The 24,163-nt window shown below is 37.7% G+C and overlaps 2 protein-coding genes across 3 annotated transcripts in view; one reads left to right on the plus strand and one right to left on the minus strand.

The window, feature by feature from the left end:
* The window catches only part of LOC5573835 (WW domain-containing adapter protein with coiled-coil homolog), a 49,017-nt gene that overhangs the window by 21,010 nt on the left and 3,844 nt on the right, over nt 1-24,163 (plus strand). For both annotated transcript variants that reach the window (XM_021851557.1, XM_021851558.1), the window contains exons 6-7: nt 12-229; nt 8,026-8,737. In XM_021851557.1, the coding sequence (XP_021707249.1) occupies nt 12-229; nt 8,026-8,737 (930 nt within the window). The remainder of the gene's footprint in view (nt 1-11; nt 230-8,025; nt 8,738-24,163) is intronic.
* Nucleotides 17,478-19,535, minus strand: LOC5573833 (cell cycle checkpoint control protein RAD9A). Its single transcript, XM_001654813.2, has 3 exons — nt 19,266-19,535; nt 18,300-19,189; nt 17,478-18,241 (listed from the first exon to the last, which is right to left on the minus strand). Exons 1-3 carry the CDS (start codon nt 19,297-19,299, stop codon nt 17,585-17,587), a joined length of 1,581 nt encoding a protein of 526 aa, XP_001654863.1. The 5' UTR covers nt 19,300-19,535; the 3' UTR covers nt 17,478-17,584.

Raw genomic sequence — 24,163 nt, forward strand, 5'->3', positions numbered from 1 at the left:
GCAATGAATAGTTACGGTTTCGACAGGATCATGCCCAAGGACCAGCACCGAGAGTATCGAGACAAAGAACGCGATCGCGAGCGGGATCGAAATGATCGGGATCGTGAGGATCGGTATTCGTCCTCTGCCGGCAGCCGGTCCACATCGTATGGCAAGCATTCCAGCAGTAAAAGCAGTAATTCGAGGATACGGTGGCCGCAACATGAGTCGCACAGGAGGAGGCATGATGGTAAGAGACAGTGTCCAAATATGGATAAATATTAGAAAACGGGCTGAAGAGGTCTTGAGTCTTTTCTCGGAAACGTAGCTGTTGTGACCATTTTCACGGCTGGTAACAAGACTCTTTTCAGATACTTGGTCTTTATTTAAATGCAAGCCTCTAAAAAGTTTCTTCTTTCATGGAAGGTCTCTAAAGTCTCTTTTTTCTTGAAAATGGTCACTTCAGTGAGTTCTGATTCGAAATATCTATTTAGGAATTTCCACAGAGATTACACTGGCTATGTGTGTGTGTGTGATCCATCTAACCCCCACTGTCCGGCAGTGGTATTATGAAAAAAAGTTTTCAGCAAAACTGCTTTGGTACTGCATTTTTGCAAAAAGCTTCAGTCCGGGAGTTAGAAGGTGATAGCTCTATTGCAGATCCGGGGACCCATTTCAGAATGGCTGGAGAGACACGTCCATTCAGAAGTCACTTTCACTAACAACAAGCCCCGCATGTATACATTACCGTTATCAAATGGATAATGATAATGCATACACACTTCCTGTTTCAAAGATGGTTACTTTGGAACTGGCGCGTATTTACTGTTCAAGTACAGATAATTATATAATCAGAACAATCTCACCAAAATTCATCCAAGGCGGCGTTGTCATCAAATCAAATCAGCAACTAATTTGGTATGCATTTTCTTCTCCTTGTGACGCATATACCACTTGTCATTTCTAGACCACATTTTTTACTTCTTCTTTTGCGTATTTTTCACAATTATTACAATAATGTTTTTTTTTTTCATTGTCGAAACCATCCGGTGGCTTGTCAGTCAAAATACAAACACAGCAACAACAACAAAATCGCGTGGAAATTCATTAGCAAAGCCAATTAGAACAGGTCATAAAACATCACATTAAAGAAGTCTTTGGTCGTACGAAACGCGCTGGATTTTTTTTTTCACTATAAGATATCGATATTTTTTCAATATTAACATCCGAACTACAATCCGGATGGTGTAGCACCAGCCAAATCATCGGCAAAATCGCGAAAAACTAGAGCACGAAAAAAGTGTGGCAAGCAAAACAAAACACGACCGTTCGCGGCAACGCCTACTGCGATTCCTTCCACAGAGATTACACTGGCTATTTTCCAAAATTCGATTCCTCCATATATTTGTTTGACCTATTTTTCCAATAGTTACCTTAGCAAATCTTCGAAAGATTCCTACTAGAGTTCTTTCAAGAAAATCTCCAATGGTTTATTCCAGATTTTTTGTAGATTTTCGTTAAGGGTATTGCCAGGAACCTCTACTAGATTTCCTCAAGGAATTCCTACGTCGATTTGTTTTCGGTTATTTCTCCAGCCATTATCATATTAATTCCTTCTTAAATTCATCTACGGTTTATCTCAAAAATTGCTCCAAAATTATTTTAGGAATTATTCCAGGAAATCTATTAAGAACTCTTTCAGGAATTCCTCAATAAATTTGCCCAAGAATCATCATTGACAATTCCCAGGAGACATCCCTAGAAAAATTCTTTGAGAACTTACGAAAATTCTGAAAGAATTTCTGCTGCATTCTGAAAAATAGGCATATGTGGAATCTCTGGAGTACTGTTCTGATTTATACTCTGGACACTCTACTTTGTATAGGAAACATTTCACACGAGATGTTTCAATATTTGCTGGTCAAAAGCTGCCGCTTCGATTGCTCATTTGAAGAAGCATGTTACATAGATATTTAAAAAAAAATAGAATGTCCAACAGCCTCAGACGTCTCTTTAATGACTTGAAGAGTTAAATTCGTCCCCTTAATGCTACAACTAGATAACTCGAAATGTCGATTTTCAGAGCTCAACTTGTCGAAACATAAATCTTAATTAAATCTGTCAGATATTTACAGATCATATGGGTGTTATTCAAAGTAAACAAGTCAAAGATTACTTTTCCTCTATATTCTCTTAGATTAACCATCAGCTTGTAAAACGCTCAAACTTTCGATGTTGAATAGTTCGAAATTTGTATTTTCGAGTTATCTAGTTGTAGCATATTTTTGAGTTATCTAGTTGTAACATCTAGTTGTAGTTGTAGCATCAAGGGTGCGAATTGATGATTTGACTTTTTTAGTTATGGTTTTCATGAGCAGTCCGAAATTTGAATCAGTGTTCGGCAAAAGCCAAAAATCGATACACTAGAAAAAATACCCATATCGTTGGTATTTGTTCCACACATAGTATTATGCAATTTGTGTCGACACATGTTGACTGTGTGAGACAAATAACTGGAGTTCATTCAAAGTTGGAAGTTATGTGTGAGTCCACATGGTAATTGAGAGTTTCATGAAGATAATTTACGAATAGTATAATTGATTTTAGCTCGGATTTTAGTTCAGGATTTAGTTGGAAATTGCCAATCAGATATAACAATTAAAATATGATGATTGTTTATTCATATTTCAATCAGAATAATTATTATAATTTCTTCCTAAGAATTACATTTGTCACTATGATCCACCAATAAATAAACTGGGAGAATCACGTTTAAATAAGCGAGGGAACAATGGCAATTGTAATGCTTAGGGGTGGTTTAGCTGGCTGCCTTCCTTGAAGTTTCATAGCGGGAAAAACTTCAATCGCGATGCGCTCCAAATGTATCATATTTTGGAATAGAGCAGCTTCCTTTGGTTCCGTCTTCCAACGATCAAACTGCAAAAATGCATAATTCAATTAGTGAGGTGTTCAAACTCACCAAATTACTTGTTTAATGAAATTGGTTTTCGTTTTACCAAATGGTTGATCTGCACTCGATATGTTTTAGTCGTTTTTGTTGTTGATAATCACGGGGTCATTTTCCATATACGCGTTATGTGTAAAACTATATAGTTTTTTTGCTATGTGGATTCACACATATTTTTGATTCACTATAGCAATTTATTCAATCTCATTTAAATGAATTCAATTTGTGAAATAGGTTCTAATATTGAGGTTTCGATACACATGTAGAAAATTATTACAATTTTCGCAATATAAGTGTTTAATGCAGAGTAATCATTGAAAATGATATATTGTATATGCTTTTTGATGTATACGTCATTAAAGCCTTGGTTGAAATAAGGTACCGTTGGGCAAGTGGGTAATGGATTTCGCATAGTTGGGATTCTTCAAACTCTAGAGACCTTAAATTTAAACAAATGAGGTCGTGTATATTTTTTAGCTTGACTCCCACCAAATATAAGCAGTATACTGAAATTGATTTTTATGCAAAATTAAAGAGAAAAGTACAGAAAAAGTTTTTACAAAAAGTCTTCTTACTTTTCACTTGCCCCACAGGTGGGGCAAGTGAAAAGTTTATCGTTTTGAACAATAAAACCAAAAACTAACAGTTACATTCACGATTTCTATTACCTTTAACATTTGTTAAGGCGTCCCAATGAACAACAACATAAGTAACATGTAAACAAATAAAACTTTTTTCTTGTTACTTGAATTTTCTTCTGCTCAGTTATATTAGTTGAAATGATTCGACAACATTATAACTGTCAACATTTCCAATGTTAGTTCTTACACCATGGAACAGCAATTGCATTTCTGCTCTGTAGAATTTCCACCGTCCGTTATTTGTTTTTAAGAAAATCGGATATGACGTCGGAAAACTCTTCAAGAGAAATCAAACGGAACCAGTATAGTATTTAGAAATTTTTATGTGGATACACCTATACCCCATTCTTTATGTTTTGAACTAGCTTTACATAGACATTCTACGAGATTTCCGTGCGTTCTCTTATATTGGAACTTTTCAATCAACGTCTTCCTTTTAATCGGCTGCCCGAAGTAAACATATTAGTATCGTAATATTCGGCAACCTTATTTTTAGAGAAGTTCCATGATTTGGCCATGATAATAGCAATTAACGCTTTGAGTATAGTATTTCTTGAATTATTAGCACGTTCTGTTGTTCTATGATAATTGCGACCATTGTATACTTATATCTACCTAAAGAGAAAACACTAATTCACACTCTAATGAGAAACTTTTCACTTGCCCCACGTGGTTGGAAAATTGACGGTTTTTCAATTTAGTTATTTTTAGTTTTATGTCGAATTAATTCTAAAACTTTTTTTATTGCAGTTTAAAACTGTCAGAGGGAACAACTTAGAAGTGGTACAGAAAATTATTTTCCGCAACTTTTTTCCGCTGAAAATATTAAAATAAGATTGCTCGCCGGCAACTTGTTACGGAGTGCTTATTGACAGATTAACAATCATTCGCTCTATTATGCAATAATGGCTTAAAAATCTCAGAAATCTCTTATCTATCGGAATGTTCTCAATGGCCTCAAAGGTTTACGCATGAGTTTAAAACGTTAATTCACATATTCAGTAAAATATATTAATTATTTTCACTTACCCCATTTACCCACTTACCCCGCGGTACCTTATTGAAAAAAAAACGACATCTGAAGAAAACCCTAGCAACTCACTGGATCACATAGATAATCACTAGAATCCCATGATTTTTTTTTTCGAGAAATTTATGTAAAAATATTTGAAGGAATTCCTGGAGAAATTTATGGTGATGTCTGGAGTGATTTCCTGGGTTATCTTTAAAAATAATCCTGGTTGCTGTTATCTACCGCACCACGCGGTTATCAAATCGGATAGTTTGACTACAAAACTACGTGTCGTATTTGACGCGTCCTGTGCGCTATCCTCAGGAGTCTCGTTGAACGATAAACTGCTAGCTGGACCTAACAATAACGTTGACCTGGTATTGCGGTTCCGTACCCATCGAGTAGCCTTATGCGCGGATGAAGCCAAAATGTACCGCCAGATATTAGTGCATCCGGCGGACCGTTTTCCTAGATGAACCAGATCAGCCTCTAAAACATTATCGCCTTTGTACCGTAACACACGGTACCAAAACTGCCCTGGTCTTGGCAATCGAGTCCATGAGAGAAGCAGCCAAACCCTACGAAGCGGTGTATCCCAAGGTGGTGGAAGCAACCAAGTTCGATTTTTACGTCCATGATTTTCTGTCGGGTGCCGACGACGAGAAGGAAGCAAGCCAGCTAATCGAAATCCTTTTGTCTTTTGGTTTCGAATTACGCAAGTAGTCATCAACAACAAGAAGCTTCTACCGACTAACGACTAGGACGAAGCTGCATCTGTGCCAATTAAAATGTTGAATGACAGCGAAACAGTGAAGGCTCTCGGAATTAATTGGCACCGAAGATGTATATGGATTCAAGGTAATCTTTTCTCCGCTCAGCATCAACACAAAGCGCCAGATGATTTCGGACTCAGCAAGGTTGTTTGACCCTTTCGGTTGGTTGGCTGCAGTAACGGTTAAGATTAAGATTCTCTATCACTACCTTTGGCTATTAGACGTCTCTTGGGATGATCCTTTGCCAGCAGCCGTCGAAGTTGAATGTCAAGCAGTGAAGGAGATTTTGTTTCAACTCCTAGCCATCAGATTTTCACGCTGCATTTTCCCTAGTCGTGATCGCGTTCAACTTCACGGATTTTCCGATGCCTCCGAACAGACATACACAGCAGTTGTATATGCGAGGACAACGGATGAGCAAGGAAATGTGTCGGTAGTTCTAGTCTTCGCCAAATCACGGGTTGCACCAATCAAGCAAATTTCGCTGCCCGCCTGGATCAACTAGCGAATCTGGCGTGGACTTATTCTAGTATTATTGTTCTCCAGTGGTGTTGACGTCCCATCCCCGAAAATGGAAAACCTTCGTGGCCAATCGCATTGTTTGCTGTACTAGAATACCTGCCAAGAAGCTGCTGTCGCCACGTGTCTAGCAAGGACAACCCTGCAGATTTGGCATCGCGAGGTTTATCACCGGCCGTATTAATTCAAAACCAGTTATGCTTCCAAGGCGCACCGTGGATGAAGGAAGACGAGTCCGAATGGCATCACCCCTGGAAGAGATCGATGAGGATGTAATGGAAGTCAAGCATATTAGTTACTGCACATCTCAACGATGAAGGTTTCTACAAGTTTCGAAATCGAGAAGCAACTTTTCGTCAAATTCTCCAGTATTGCATTTATGGTTTGCTTGTTGTGTACATCGTGCCATCCACAACTTCAAAGCCATTGTACGCAATTATGACATCGACGGCGAGCGAACTGTAGATAAACTAAATCGAACAAAGAATCAATTACTAAAAGCCACGCAACACGATGAGTATGGCCAAGAATTAGAGCTTGTGCGAAAGGGTAAGTCTATGCAATTCAAACATATTCTTTCTGCTTTGCATTCCTTTCTGGACGCCGAAGGAGCTATGCGTGTGGGGGGCGTCTCCAACACTCGGCCCAGCCATACGATAAGAAGCAGCCCATCATTCTACCTCCAAGACATCGAGCAACAGAGCTTTTAGTGCGTTAGCTACACCTACGCGATCTCCATGCTACATTGGCTCTTCTGGCAGCAACTCTTCGTCAGGAGTATTAGATAGTCGGTTGACAGACGGTCGTTCGTAAGGTGGTTAAAAGGGGAAAACGGCTGGTCAGCTGATGGGAAACCAACCACATGGGCGTTCTTCCATGTTGTGAACTATGCGTAAGGCTTGAAGCAACATGCGTCCGAGGAGTAAAAATCATCAAGGGGTATCTCGTAGTGTTCGTGTGCCAATCGTTCCGTGCGGTGCACTTAGAAGTGGCAAGCGATCTTTCATTCGATACGTTTGTTGGCGCTCTCGTGCGATTCATATAACGCCGTGGTTACCCAGTTGAGATTCGGTCAGACAACGTGACCAACTTTGCTTACGGTCCAGCTACGAGAAGTCACGGAGAAGATGCTGGCTCACAGCAAGGATGCTAGTCGGTACCTTTCAAATGTGGGAATCAATTGGGTCTTTAACTCCCCATCGGCGCCGCATATGGGCGGCATTTGGGAAGCCGCCGTACGAAGTGTTAAAAGGCATCTGGTAGCAGAACTTGGAGAATCAGTCATTTGTCAACTCTGCTATGCCAGATTGAGTCAGGCCTCAATTCACGGCCGTTGTGTCAATTTTTTATTATGTTGGAAAACCGCAAATATTGCGAATGTTCAAGCTATTAAAAATGGTTGAGATTTCAATATTTTCTTCTTATTTTTTTTTTATGTAAAATGTAGCAAAATTTGTAAATAGTCTGTCGATACTCTGTTGCTATTGAACTAATGGAAAAATATATATTTTTGTAGGTTTTTAAAATGTATCTTTACAGAATTATCTCGTTTATAACGGTACTGCCCTTCTACACCTACTTTTCCCATGTAAACCTCATGAACCGCGGGACAAATATGCGTAGAACGGCAGTGTAGGTCGCTTTGTTTATATTCATTCCGTTTTACGGTAAATAAAAAGTGACAACAATAGGATCTGTCTCCCGTGGATATTTTGGTAACTTAACCGGGAAAACCGGGAATTTTAAAATGGAAATTTGGTGGCCACCCTGTATGGGCAGTTACTCGTAATTCAAAACAAAAATCATATAAATATGTTTGACCGAATTTTTAAAAACAACTTTTTATAACTTCAAGTTTTTATAACTTCAATCTCCTGATTCCTGTTTGGATTGCTTTTGTTTTCCTCGTGGTATCTTTTTGGCCCTGTTTGAGAACCTTTTATTTCCTGTTCGGTCTTTTTCAAGCATACAGTCTCTGCATTCCCTATCATAAAGACACTTGTCACATCTTCGAGGTGAAATGGACTCAACAACAACTTGCAAAGTCATTGTACGCCAATGTCGATGTGCCCTTTCCTTATATTTATCCAAAGAACCTTATGAGCATAAACTTACATCTCCTATTTCTTTCAGAAAACCAAGACATGGACATAAGCCCCGGCGATTCAACGCCAACCTCGGAGGCCAATTATTCTCACTCTAGCACTCCGACCAATCAGCAGGGGCACAGTAATAACGCGGCCAACAACGAGGGTAGCACAGCCGGGACGGGACTGATGGCAAATCAGTTGCCTCGATTACTGTCGAACCCGATGGCGACACAGAGTGGCATTGCGATGCCACCCCATTCGCAATCACAATCCTCATCGAGCTACCCGGCATCGGTGTCCACGTCGTCTCCTTCCGTACTGCAACAACAGCAACAGCAACCTCACATGGTTGTCGGGTCCAGTGGCGACCTGATGCTAAGCTCGAATACTCCCGGTCCACCAGGTTCGCAACAGCACCACCACCATCTACAACAGCAACAGCAACAGTGTCAACAGCAGCAGCAATCGCAGCAGCAACAACAGCAGCAGCAGTTAGGCCAGTCACCACATTCGTCCGCGAATGCAACCGCTGCCAGCACGAATGTGTCCTCTTCGTCGTCGTTAGCCGGTTTGCCGAAAATACTTTCACAAATCACCGGCAACAAGACGATAGAACACAACGAACTAAACCCCCAGAAGGCGCTGCAAACCATCAACAATGCACTGATGATGCAATCGAGGCAACAGCAGAACCCGAACGGTTCCGTGTCCGGAGCTACGCTGGTGGACGGCAACGCCGCGGCGAACAGTTTAAGGTAGGTGGATTTTAAATTGCTAAAATAATCTTCGAACCAGTCGTAGCTTGCTGGATACATTGATTCGAAGATCCAGCTTGTATCGAATCATTTTTGTAATGTCTGTTCTTAATAATTTCTCATACATATTCGTCTATGACAGTTTTATAGTTAACTAAGAGACGTAACGGTAAAGTTACGTTCTGAATAGTATTTATCACCTTTCTTGTAGATCCGTCGCGCAATAATCATGGTTTTCACGAATCTCGTATTTTCAATGGATTTTTAGACATTGTGTTTTTTCATGATTCGCACATTTCGCGATATTGGGTGGGGATTGCTTATCAAACCTTCCGGTCCGCCTCATAGTTACGTACTATTTGGTGCTGGGTGTAGTTCTTGTTTTTCCAGCTGTATTGAAAAGCATGAGCCATAGTCTTTGGCATACAATCGGGTCTTTCTTTAGCAGAAAAGAACCGAAATGTCTATCGACGACCGGTGATTGCTAGCAGATATAGTGGAGAGCTTGTCTTGATACGTTCATCGCTTCAAGCTAGTTGAAAAACTGAATACACTGATTGCCTGTCGATCAGAGCCGAACTAGGCATAGATCGTCTACATACATCTGAATCTACATGTCTCCGATGTATTACATCGTTCCAGGTGGGAGTTATCTGATATGTGAATATGGTACCATAACAGAATTTTCCATCTGAACGAAGTGATAAATCATAATATTCCGCAAACTGTATCACACATCTACAGAATGTATTGCGTGAAGTTAAGACACAGCAGAGTATTGGGTACATAGGACCAAGTCCCTGCCGGGTGGCGCGAAACTGATGAGCGATAGACAATAGAATCAACAACACTGCCATAAGGGATAGTAAGCATGTGACTATTGTCGAAACTATGATTAGGAGGCAAATCAACATCCCAAGATCAAATTTTTGTTACAACCCAATGTAGGTATTATTAAATTAGGCTGTAGAAAATGATAAATATCTGATCACTTAGGAACCTTGCAACAGGTAATAAATGCCCGTAGTCTGTTTTATTCGAATACACATGTATAAATTGTTAAAATTGCCGAATCATACGCGGAATTTATTAAACGGATCATGAAATTAGGACTGAAATCATAATGATGATAGATTATCAACTTTCCTTTCGTCTTGCTATTTGTTACCGTTAGAATCACCAAACTGATTGGTTTCCCACTACTTACACCAATACAACAGCACGAAAACTGAAGTATTATAATCGCGCGTTGGAACTTTCAATATCCATATATTACATCAATAGTGAATTCTTGTATGTAGCCAGTATAAATAACAGAATCATCAACTTCTTGAACATTCTTCAACTGAAAACAGGATGCTTGTTTTATCAAACATGCTCAATCTGCACCTAAAATCTCGGATCCAAATAGTTTTCTAAATAAAAATTGTATCTAAATAAAACGTGTAGGCCAACAAAACATAATTGAGTAGGAGTTTACAAGTTACTTAGCACATGAAAAGCAGTTTAAATTAATCTATTACTAGATCAACACTAATGCTCACATTTTTATATTCTCATTTCATCATGGTCCTCATTGCTCGAGCGGAGACGAACACCCTGGAGATGGAAAAATCGACAGCGCTACGATAAGGAAACGTAACAGATGAGAAACTATCGATACATTTATCAATTATAAAACCCCGTTTTAATGTTAACACTTTGTTTCTGTTTTTTCTGTTTTTTTTCGTTTCAGCAATCAAATAACCGAACCAACTCTACTATCTTTTCGTTTCTTCTTCGTTATACTTATAGTCCTTCTGGCACTGAACCGAGTGGTGCGCCTTCCGCTTTCTTACTGGTGCTGTTTTTCCTGTACATTTGGCATAGTGTCGGAGGTGGTGTACTGTATTTGCTATACAACGCACTACTTTCGATATTGTGCTTGGCGTGTGGGGAAGCAGTACTAGTGGTGAAGCGGAGGGCGCCATTCGGTTTAGTGCCAGAGGGACTAAATCTATTTAATGTATCTGAAGCTTGTGGGACCGCTTTAATTCCGGCGCCTGCTTGTGGAAGATCCCGGTGTGCTAAACGGTATAGGACATGTTAACGGGGGAGGCTTGGTAGGTCCTCACCCAGCCCGTGTCTAGATGGGCGGATAATTGTCTGCCAGGGTGTGGATTGAGCAATTACAATTACAATTACAATTGTGTTTTTTCATGATTCGCACATTTCGCGATATTGATAGATGTCAATTTTAAATATGGATAACGTTACTTTTTAAAGTGAAGATGAATTGAAGCCAAACTTCAAATTTTCAAGAGCACGGATCTGGAGAACCAAACATCTGTTTGAGCTGAAAACCTAATCGATTGGTCAGTCGCTGGTGGTGACCAATCGATTAAGTTTCCAGCTTAAACGGATGTTTGGTTCTCCAGATCCGTGCTCATGAAATTTGATGTTTGGCTTCGATTCATCTTCACCTTAATGAGTTTAATATTCTCGGTTTCTTCAAAGCACTTCCTTCGGGGAATTCCTTTGAAAATTCCTCTAAGAACTTCTTCATCTTTCAAAATTTATTTTATTTGACTCATAACGTCATACATGATATTCCTTAGGAATTCTTTAAAATATTTATCTAAGCATTCAGCATATAAGAAATTTTCAGAAATTCAATCATCTGGAAAACCTCTATTATTTTTTTAGTGGAGTCTCAGTTAGAGTTTTCCAAAAGTTCACGAGCTTTTCCAAACCAGTTTCTAGAAATTATCCAGGAATTACTCTATTTCTGAGTTTTCTATAGGAAATCTTACAGGATTTTATTCTTCTTTTTCAACAAATTTTGTCATACATTACTCTATAATGTTCCTCCAGAATTAACTGCAGCAAATTGTCTATTAATTCGTTAATACATTCCTGGATTGCTTCTACCGAGAACCTTTGATAAAAAAATGTCTTTTTCAAGCTAAATTTCACTCTTTTGCCTAGAATTTCGTTCTGAGATTCTTCTATAATCATGGGATTCCAAGAAAGTGACAACTCATTGATGAGATCCTCCACAATGTCTTCTGGGAATTCATCAGGAATATTACCTTTTTTTCAAACTTATAAATTAATAATGTGTTTTTTTTTTCAAGAATTAGGTACTTGAGGACTTTTTTCTTCTGGGATTCCATAAATATATCCCGGTATCTCTATAGAGCTTTATCTGGATATGTTTATCAGTGCTGAGAATGGTAATGTAGTAGGCAGTGTCTGCATATTTCAATATACAGTCAACAACGCCGATCCTCAGTAGGCTCCGTCATCGTTGAATTCTTCTTTGTGTGAATGTTTGTTTGACAATACATGCACAAACCTGGTAGAACGTGCATTCAGTTTTTCAATTACTTTTGCTACACTAATTCTCATCCACTACTGACATTCAAATTCAATTTCACTAGTGAAAAAAATCATTTCCGTCAGAATACCCCACAAAACATCCGCAAATTGCAAAAGTTGTATTTTTTTATTAAAAGACAATCATGATTCATCAACTGGAGGCATCACATTGTCGTTTTCTTACACCAGTAATATAAAATTCATTTGTAATTTTTTATATTCAATTTTCAATTTCAGTGCCTCTAGGTGAAACTGAATTTTGAAATGACACCAACAGTGGGTGAAACTGAATGTGTGCGTGTGTTGCACCCACTCTCTTTCTCGTCGCATTCGCACTCGAAGTCAGATTGGCTTCTTGCTAGCGGAGTTTGTTTTTGTTCGTTTTCGCACTGATCGGGTATCATTCGGCTGAATTTTTACGACACTGGTAGTAGGCTTGAGTTTTTGCGAAAATCACGTGGCTCTCCTAATACAGTAGTTCAAAATTGTGAATCTCATCAAGTAGCCTATGTTGGGTACATGAATTTTCTAAATCAGGAGTGTCATTGAAGGCTGCAAATGCGGGAAATAGAACATTTTTCTACAGTAGTTTTGGATTGCCCTTAGCAATGAGTGTTTTGCTATTTTCAAGGCATTTTGCCTACAGCAGCGATACGCGTGAGTTTCACTGGCTCCGGTGGCTGTGATTCGCTACGCATGCTTACTGTAGTGTGAATATCAGAACTTTTTCCAACTCTGCGTTTTATGAATCAATCTGAGGTCGGAGTTTGCCTTTAGGAAAATTTAAAAATAATACTATATTTTTGTTGATTCCACAGGAATTATGATCAAAAGGGAATCGTCATGATCGTAGCCTCAGATGTGCAAACATATTATGAGGAGATCAGCAATTTGCAGAATAATTGTTGAATATTTTTTCTTTTATTAGAGGACTTACAGGGGCCTACCTTAGCCCAGCGATTAGAGTCCGAGGCTACAAAGCAAAGCCATGCTGAAGGTGTCTGGATTCGATTCCCGGTCATTCCAAATCTTTTCGTAATGGAAATTTCTTTGACATCCCTGGGCATAGAGTATCATCGTACCTGCCTCACGATATACGAGTGCAGAAAATGGTAACGTTGACAAAGAAAGCTCCTCAGTTAATAACTGTGGAAGTGCTCATTGAACACTAAGCTGTGAAACACTCTGTCGCAGTGGGAACGTAATGTCAAAAAGAAAAAGGAGAAGAATGGAAGACTCACCTATTAAAAATGTCCTACAAATTCTATGACAAATCTGATTTTATTTTCTTGTTTAAGCTTGGAATATTTTATTATGGACTATGATATAGTCTTCAAAGGGGGTGTGTCCGTCAGAAGCTATACCAAACATTTCTTCCTTAATAACATCTTATATTATTATTAGAATACGTTTGTTATTAATTCTTTTAACATATCTGCTAGTGTTTCTTCATATAATTTCTGGATTCTCCAGCAATTTATGTAAAAATTCCGCCGATGAGTTTTATCACAATCTTATCCAAAATCATAATGAGCTTTTATTGGCTTTTATCGGTGAAAGCGAGTAGAAGGGAGCAAGGAAAGTAATGAAAGAATATGATGGATAGAATCGCAAGCGAGTTAGATAGAACTGAAACATCCGCCGAACAATATGGTTAACAGGTGGACAAATTTTTGCTTGTCTGTAGTGACCAACGCTACAAGCCGTTCAACACCAGGACGTTAGGCAACGATTTGTCGCTTCGATTCTGTTGTTCATATATGGCCCTCTGTTAGTTTTCAACTTCTATTCATTTCTTTCGTCGGTAATTAAACTTAAAAAAAACATAAAATAAAAAAAAAAACTTATCCAAAAGAGTTGTTCTAAAAAGTATTTTCATGAAAATTTTATGTGATATGACTCTGCTAAGAAATGTTGAGAAAATTTTCTTTAACTTCTCAAAGAATATGTTGGCGTATTTCTATTTGAATTCCTTATTAATTAAAGTTGTGGATACTAGTAACAATTCCGCCTTTTTAATTATTTTGCTAAACATTTCTATAAGTAGATTGCATTACATTTTTTGTAATTTTGTATGAATAAAAATAACAAGGATTTTGAAGTAATTTCAAACAAATTTGCAATAAGATTTCCTATATACATTTTTATTTTAATGTTACTTATAGATAAATCCTGCAGATTTAGAAGAAAATATCGGCTTTGAGCATTTTCCATTTATGTGATAAATGCTGTTTTCGATGAACAAATTATGAACTATTTTCCTTGATTTTTGCTATGATTCAATTAAAAACTTTTAACAGAATACCGCGAAAAAAAAACTTAGAACAATCATGTTGGAATTTAAATTTTGAACTTCCAGCATGTATCATTCTTACAAACATTTTCAGTAGAATTGTTATCATATTACCCTGAAAAAAATCCTGAAGTTGTAATTCTTTCAGATTTCCAAGGGGATTATTTGAACGTACATGGCTTCTAAAGAAATTCATTCAAATTACAGTCATATCTCTATATAACGTAACCTCGATATAACGTAACTCGATATAACGTAATTTTTACCTCGATATAACGTAACTTTTTTTGGCTCCCATTTATTTTTAAAAATTTTAATAAAAACATGGTTTATGAACGGCAATAAACATTTTTCAAGATTCAAATACCAACCAATACTAATTCAGAACGATGCAAGCGTTTACTATCACTGAATACAGTCATAAATCGGTATCAAGTGAGCTTTACAAATGTGAAGCAATGACAAAATGTAAGTTTTAAAATTGAGCTTATAATTTTAAAACTTACATTTTGTCATTGCTTTACATTTGTATACATCATTCTTCTTTTATTTTTGCTGCATTTACGCTCCCACTGGAACCAAGCCTGCTACTCACTTCAATTTTCTATGAAAAATTTAATAGCTATTGATTTAGACTTTGCATTCAAAAAGACTATACACCCGATTCTGTTTTTCACGGATTTTTTTTTCCGATATAGGGTGCTGATTATGAATAAGACCCGTGCGATCCCAAATCTATGCAATCACCGTGTACGCTACAAAATTAAACGACAAGTTGATTCCTATCGAGCCCTGAAGAAGATCCCAACAAGTGGATCAAAACGTTGGCAATGATTTAAAATAATCAATGTTTAATAATATTTAGCTATTGCTTTAGGAATTCTCACAGATATTCTTTAAACTATTTCTCCAAGAATTTGATGTTTCATCATGGATTTTAACAAGAATCATTCCGAGGATGCTTCCAGAGATTCCTCCAGTAATTTCTCCACTCATCTTATTTCAAACCCTCCTGATATTCATGTATAACACTTTAAACATATTTTTAACCCTTCAGTCGTCGCGTGGTTTGCCACCGTGAGAACCACCACGCTGATGCTGTGTACGATAAGCGAAGCTTTTTCTCCACTGTTGTACAAAATACAACAGCGCGACAACTGAAGTGTTAAAATAATTCCGACAGCAATCTCCCAGGAATTTTACTAGTTAACCCTCCTGATATTCGTGAATAAAAACTTCTGAGATTTTCTTCAGAAATGATTAATGATAATCCCACTACTTATTCTGTTTTTTATGGAAAATCCCTCTTGTTTTAAGGCCGCACGGGACGTCATCATAATCACCCTATCCATCTCAAGAAGCAAATCCCAAGAACCACTCCATATATCGATGCAAAAATGTATCACTATGATTCTATATATGTAGTGCACAACCCGATAAATTTTCAGCTTCATCGGTTCACTAAAACTCGAGATTTGCTTTCACAAAGTTTTGATGATTATTGTTAGAGTGAGACGAAAGATAGGGAAAATAACACGGTCTCCCGTGTCCCCTTAATGATGTTTTTTAGTGATTACTTCGTAAATTCTCTTATACATTTTCAAAAGAATTCTTGGTAAATTTATTCTAAAATTCTGTCAAGAAACTACAAAAAAAAATTGTTTGAAGAGTTCCTCATGAAAACAAATTCTTCAAATTCCATAATTGCCTGCTAGAAATGGTAATGGACGACTCAACATTAACTTTATTTTTTAAAGATTTCTGAAAGACCGCATTTATAAATTTCTCTTAGAGTTTCTCAAAGTGTTCAAGGATTTCTCTAAAGATATTTTCGTAATACATTTCTTTGATGATTACTACAATAGATTACAAAAAAATAAAAATGAAAAGAAAAATAAGAAAAAAATAACTCGGGAAAACATTAAAAAAAAATGTAAGAAAGACTGAAAATGCCTGCTAGGTCAAAAACATCAATTTTAGAATTATTTTCTCATAAAAAAATCGAGGTATTACTGTATTGCGATAAAAATTGGATTTAATGTAAACATAGAAGTCGATATTTGTAGTGAAGTTTCTGGAACAATCTCGATCCAGGATCTTTTCGTAATGGAAATTTCCTGGGAATAGAGTATTATCGTACCTGCCACACGATATACGAATGAGAAAATGGCAAACTTTGGCAAAGAAAGCTCTCAGTTAATAACTGTGGAAGTGGCCATTAAACACTAAGCTGAGTAGCAGGCTCTATCCAAGTGAGGACGTAATGTCAAGAAGAAGAATAAGAAGCAGATGCATTCTGAAAATTGTTTGTAGGAATTCCAGAAGGTATTGTTAAAGTTATCCATAGAGAAGAAATTTCCAACAAAAGTCTTTGGAAGAATCATTGCATAAACGCGGATTAGATATTCTGCACGGTGAGTGAGGTGGGACGAGTTGAATGGGTCGAGTTGGCATGTTTTCTGGCCTTCTTTGACTTTTTACTTTTATTCTTAGGTTGTACATAACGGCTAAATAAACTTATTTTGGGTCAAAATCATATTCACTTCTCGTTGCATACTATGAATAAATTTGCCAACACACAACTGTATTTTGGTATGCAACTTTTTAAAATGTGCAATCATCTAAAAACACCCAGAAATTTCAATTAGGTTTACTTGAATTTTGGCGGTTTTTCACGCTCTGCCCTTCGAATGTGCGGTTTCCCATTGACAGTTGGCAACAGGTTCCCTTGACTTTTACGAGCTCGCAATCTAAGCCAGCTGTCTTCTCTCTCTCTCAGGTCGTCTCACGTTATTCGACTCCTAAAAGAATGAGGACTTGTTAAAAATATCTTCAAGAATTTTTGGAGTAATTTCTGGTAATACCTCCGTAACATTTCTGATTGAATGGTATGCCTCACAAAAACTTGTCGGTATTCCTGTGACGTGAATACCTGATGAAATATTCTGATCATTCATTGTGGGTTACTTTGGGTAAAAATGCCTAGATTATTTCTTTATGAAGAGGAGAAACATGCTAGGAATAATCGTAGGTTCTATTTTTTATATGCTTTGGAACGTTCTTTGGAAAGAAAACTATGTGTACCGGTTTATATTTCTAAGCAAAACCAATGTACGATTTATTCCTAATCACCTAAGAAATTCAGTTACAGCTATCTTCATAGACTATTCAGCATCCGCAACTGAGCGAACCCATCAGTTATCCTCCGGGTCGGAGTTTTCGGCGAACACGGCCGCACTGGTGCTGACCTTGCGCGGATCGAACGTATCCTCGAAGCACTTGCGGAACACATGTCGCATCCGCTCTTCTTTCCGCTTGCGTTCGGCAATCGCATCCGGTGACTCGGGAACACTTTCCGGAATATTCACCGCCAGTCGGGATGACTGAACCGCTCCCGCACCGGTGAACAGTGCCTCCGAGCGAAGCTGCGTTAGGTGCGGTCTCTTGGAGTTGTGCTGCTCGCTCTGGGAATGGGGTTTCCGTTTACTGGAGGCTGGAGTTATTGGTTGACGTTGGCTCTCGGAATTCGGGTCATTCGAATTGCCGGCGAAGACAATGTCGTACGATTCCGGATCGTCTTCCGTACGAAGGGGTGGATTGTTCGGTAATGGGACAGCCGGAGGGAAATTGAGTTTATCAGCTGGAGGAGACGTCGATAGAGACTGCAAACCGTCCAGAAACGTTTCTCGATTGGTTTTGTTAGAAGGCATCTTGGATGGTAGTTCGCTTCGTCTTGGCTGTGGAGTTTGCTGATGTTGAACAAGTGCTAGTTCTGTGCCCTGGCGAGTGTCGTCCCCTCGTAGACAACTGTTTCGCGATTCGGATCCGGACATTTCCGTTCGATCACTGGCCTGTTTTGGGAAAGATAGAAGATGATTCAACGAATCTCTGATCAAATAAGCTACTTACCTGACTGATGGACGTTCGACAGGTATCGATACGTTCGCTATCGGCGGCCCTTGCGGGAGTGGTTTTGTTCTGTCCGAGCTGATCCGTCAACTTCCGGTTTGCTCGTTGGACGCTTCGGTTTTGCTTCTCCAGCCGTGGTCTCATTGTACCCATTATGAAACGAATCTGCAAGACGTCGTCCTTCTTCATTCGAATCATCAGAGGTCCCCCCGCCTGGTCAAAGTTCATTTCCACCGTCATGTGATTCTGTTCCGCGTAATGGGCCATGGCTTTGAACTCCTTGTAGCAGAACGTTATATTGGAAGGTGATTCTAAATCGTACAATTTGAAGGCCGTACATCCAATCGAGAGCGAAGATCTCATCGTTGTTCGATCCCTACTGGTGTTCTCGATATAATTGGACACTATCGTTTCGTCACCTTTCACATCGAAGGTAACTTCCTTAACGCTCCTATGGAAATGCATCAATATTTTATTAAACACTTTATGATCGCCCACCACTTTATTGGCGAAGCTTTCCGGCAGTCGTAATGAGTTTATATGTTCGTGTTCCAACAACGGAATAATGTGCGTTTTCAGAATGTCCGATTTGCACTGGAACTGGAAAATGATCTTCTTCCGGTCGACCTGCAGCCAAATCTTGCAGATCTGAATCGTTGCCAGCCGTTTGAATATCTTCAGCATTGGTTTGATTGAGATCTTGCAGTTATTTTCCTCGAAGCGATCATTCGCTCCCTGCCGGAAGCTGATGAAATATTTCAGACTAAAATTGGACATCACATAGGCCGTATTGATGGAATTGATCGCCTTGAGGGACAATCCCGTTGGAAGTGCTTCCAGATACAGTTCGGTGCCGATTTTGGAAAAGAAATTCACCGTTCGGGCGAGAACTGGAAGCAAGCGCAAAAATCATCCAATTTAGGTTAGAATCGGCGGCATCATTCAATGGCAAACATCGGTACTCACTTTTCATGTTCCTCCCGGTGATAATGCAATTCATTTTGATGCACTAAAGTGTGAATTTTCCGGGAAAATTCTGTACAAAAATTGGAAATCGTCAACAAGCGGTGTGAATAAACAAACATTTTTCGTGTTGTCACTTGTGCATTTGACAAGTTGGGTGGCGGGCGAAAACCATAGTTGATTTTCGCTCGGTTTGGTTGTCTTGTTTGATGGTTCATGTGGATCATGTGCGGTTGATTGATTGTGGTTTTGTTCTGACTTCTAAACGATTATCATGTTCACTGAGCTAAGAGCCCATTCATAAATTTCATAACGCTGAAATGGGGTGGGTGGGTGTCCCCATGATGTTACAGCTCATACAAAATTATTAAATATTCTTACAAAAAGCTCCCTCGTAGGGAGGGTGTCCAAAATTACCATTTTTGCACGCAGAGAAAACTATTTTAATTATTTTTAATATACTCAGAATCATTTCCACAATATTTTTGCATTATTTGCCTGCCTATAAGGCTGATACAAATATTAATTTTCTTTTATGTCACCTCCCCCCTTCAAAAATCCGAAAATTTTGAGGGGGGAGAAAAAAAAAGATTCATCATTTTTAAGACATCAGTTAGGTTTTTTTTAATTTTTAAAACGAAAAACAGGTAAAATAATGATGCAGATGACAATTGAAAAAAGTTTAACAACTATCGTTAAAAAAAAAAATTGAAAAAATTACTTTTTTTTCCATTTTTATTTTTTTGTTCCTTATTTATTTTTATCCCCCCCCCCCCCCTCCTACCTTCCAAGTGATCTCGGACATAAAAGAAAATTAATATTTGTATCAGCCTAATTTGATTTCATTGTTTTAATAATTTCCAAATATCAACCTTGACACTTGTGATCTTGTTTGACATTCACTTTTTCGACAAAAATGCCACAGGGCATATAGTTTTAACGTTGGGGTTGTTCCTATCTGACATTTCGGAAGGGACACGGAAAACAAAATATACCCAAAATTCGAGTTTAAACCAAGGGGTGTGACAAAATCTCAAAAATCATAAAAAAAATGTTTTTTGTACTTAAACCAATGAAAATCATTTAAAAATTGAGTAAACATGTGTTTCTGCCCTAAACTTAAGCGTTTGATAATAAAATTGAGACAGGGCTTTAGGACCCTATTGACAAATATCATAAAAACTATCAGCACAACGAAAGAGAGCCAGATAGAAAATAGCCATAAATTACTAAAAGTTAGTCATTTTGTGACTACCCGTTTTGAGTCTAGCTCATTGCCCCCTTTCCCACAAATAATGAACGTCATTTTTGGATGACCTCGCGGTAATGTTCAATGTGGGAGCTTTTTATTAAATTCAAAGTTAAAATTTCAGTTTTTTTTTTAATCTTAAAAAAGCAATAACGATTTGGCTAAAGTTGATTTATTGGCTAATTTTGATAATTCTCGCGTAACTTTTCGAAAGGACTTATCTAACATTGAGAGGCTCTTTTTGTTTACCTTCAATCAATAACTGAGCCACATTAAGGGGGCAAGATCCGTCATTAATTTCGACATTTTCAAAAGCAGTTTTTTTGTTCAAAATCAAGAAAATTTACAGGAAAATGTGTTCACTATATTCTATTCTCAAATCGAAACACAGTGAACACATTTTCATCGAATAATTTTTAGATTCGAACAAAAAAACTGCTTTTGAAGTTTCGATGATGACGATGATTACGATGACGGAGCGTTGAACGTTAACATCTTCAGTTGCGTTTTTTGTTGTATCAAAAGATTGCCAAGGACATTGTCTTTCAAGCTATGGTGAAAAATTTCCCAAAATCTGTTGCATTGCTCTGTTATACACGTATGTTCGTATGTTGAATTTGAACAACTTTAAATTCAAAACTTCGTAACAATCATGATTAATTTAGAACTTTTTCGAAGAAAATGCAAACAAAAATCATCATTTATTTAAATTACCACAGTTCAATGTTGTACAGTCGAACGCGATTACCCAGGGACTTGATAATCCGTGTTTCTATTATCCGAAAAAAAATGGATCGGGATCCAAAAGTTTTACGGATGATTTGTATTATTTTACATTGGTACATACCTACTTAAATATGTAGCAGATGACCATTAACACGATTGATTCAATTTGAGATATTTTAAAGAATTTGGCTTTTATGCAGATCAGAACTGTATCTATTACTTGCTTACTTGCTTACATCGATTCACTTAGTATTTATTGTAAAATATTGCCACAAATCCAAAAAAGTTTTACTTTTGCGCCCATGAAGCTGTCTTAGTTATCCAAACAACCGATGCAAATTAATGGTACAACATCTGTACTAATAATACTTTTAAGAAGAAGCATACTGATGTACTTGAGAGTTCCGTTCAGTTCACAGAGCTCTTACAAACGAAATAAAAGACATCATCATTGCCAAATACAATTCATTTGAATAAAACTTAAGCTTTGGTATTGTTAGCATCTTCATAGTGTAATATTGGATATTGGAATAGCTTCAGCATGCTTTAAATAATTATTAGAAGTGTATAAATAGCTATTAAATTGAAAACATTTTAAAATTTGTCATTAGTTTGTTTTAGGGGCGATTCTTCACCTTCGCTTAAGCCGTAAACCACATTTACCCATATGACCATACTATATTTTATTATATATTTAGATATATAAACTTAGAGTATTTCTTGAACCTGTTTTTTTTTTTTTTTGTAAAACCTGGAAATATCAGGGAATTTAATTGCGGTAAACGAGTAGACACCCTGATTTTACAACCCATTGTTATTTTGCTGCGATATGAAATGGAATAATCGAAGCTAGAACAACCACGCTTATGATGTCTATGACAAGCGAGGTTTAGCACTCAGTATTGTACCAAATAGATGCCAAATGATATGAGGTGCTTTAGCAATCTATAAATAATAATCAGATAACTAGAGAACGACATTATTGGTACAATTAAAAACCGGATTTGTTTTTTTGCAAAAAAAAACACCGGGAAAAAGACGGGAATTATAAAACGGAAATTTGGTGGCAACCCTGCATTCAATTTGTATCATAAGAAATCCGAAGTCGAATTTGTTATGAATAATAGAACAAGCACAACACATATAATTAAATCCTGGCAGGGTTTTATACATAATCCTGATCATGATTCGCACAGCAAAATGCTGAAGAGTTGTGAGAGAATTCTCGATCGAAATTGTATTGATTTTTTGCAAGATTCTCACAACTGGTTTTCTTAGGAAAATTCGGGATAATTTTCATATAAATCGTGGATTGCATTCTCGGAGTTCTGGGTAGGATTTTCAAAGAACTATTGGTGCGATTCAGTAGGAATTCTAGGCGCAATTCTCACAGAATACTGGACCAGATTTCCATGAAATTCTAGGAGGGATCCTTACAGAATTTTGAGTGCGGAACAGGATTTTCAGAGAATAAATAATGAATGTTTTTTATGTTATTGTTGAATTCAATAGGTGTCTCGTATCTGGCAGACTAAAACTGACTATAAATTTCCGATTTGCTCATTTATAGACATACTTGAGTTTTTGCAATAAGAATTTAATATTCTCTACTGAAGAGTGTGTTTCGAGTGCTTTCGGTAGGTACCGTTTTCAGGAGTTTCGCGCGTTTTCCTAGGCAGTGATGCCCAAGCTGATGGTGGTTTGTGGCTGCTCAGCTATGGATGAACGATCAATTGGTGAGCTCGTTCTATGCTTTTATTTCAAATGTTTTAAATATGTATGATTAGTCATCTTCATCGTTACAACGGTGGAAATGTTACGGAAGTATGATTATTCAACAAACTATAAATGGTTCGTCACAGTGAGAGAAGGCATAAGAGTGTCTTGCGATGGTCCAATTAATGGAGTACATTTTTTTCTTTTCAAATAAGTAAAATATGATAACATACGCTTTCGTTCGGAAGTGTTAAAAATGTTGAATTTATGTATTCTTCATAGCAACTTTAAATGGCTTGTATCGGTACTAATTTTCTTCCACTTGGAAATTTATATTTATAAGCATGTTTTTATCTCATAAATAATCGTTTATTTTGGTCTTATCGCTTATCAAAGTGAATCATGTGACCTAACGATCTTGCATTATTGACTCTGTATAAATAGAGGCACTGAATCATGCATATTAAAGCAGATTATGGTCAATGCCAGTCGAAATTATAGTGCATCTTCACTGACTTCGGTCAATCACGGAATACCAGCCGTAGATATGTGTAGTCAGTCTAAATAAAGCTATGAATTCGATATTATCCCAGGTAACCAATAAGCATTAAAATAAGCCGCGCAGTAGACTCCTAACAGCATTTGCTTTGCTTACTGCCCTATGGAAGCAAGTTCATTGCTTAGCAGCAATGCTCCAGCACAAGCACTGCTATTTAACATCTATGGGTTCTTAATAAGCAATTGAACTGCACAGGCTATTTTCGAGTAATAGCAAACAAAATGCTTTCCCATAGCCGCACGAATGCAATGAAAGAGAAGTATGGGTTGTGTGTTACATGTTTCACAACACTTTTCATCTCTTTCTCACCCACGAGTGGCATCTAATGGAGACGATTCAGTGTACGAGAAGTATAGTTAAAAACAAACTGATTTCCACGGTAGCTGCCATTTTTTTTATCGGAGCGGTAGTTTCACAGATCCTTCTGACATGTGGGATAAAACCAATGTACAACCTATCTTGATCTGCTTCATAAATTTTAATTATCTTAGCGCGTTCCTACATTAGGTAACCATTCACGGAGCCATTCATGATGAGTTGATTCGCAATTGAATGTTTCTACTGACAAAACGTACCTTGTGTAGGGCATAAATCAATGCTCGATAATACATCAACTGCAGCATATCCTGCAACGTCGTCGATATCGTCACT

The sequence above is a fragment of the Aedes aegypti genome, chromosome 3 (genome assembly GCF_002204515.2).
Source record: "Aedes aegypti strain LVP_AGWG chromosome 3, AaegL5.0 Primary Assembly, whole genome shotgun sequence".
Taxonomy (NCBI): Eukaryota; Metazoa; Arthropoda; class Insecta; order Diptera; family Culicidae; genus Aedes; species Aedes aegypti.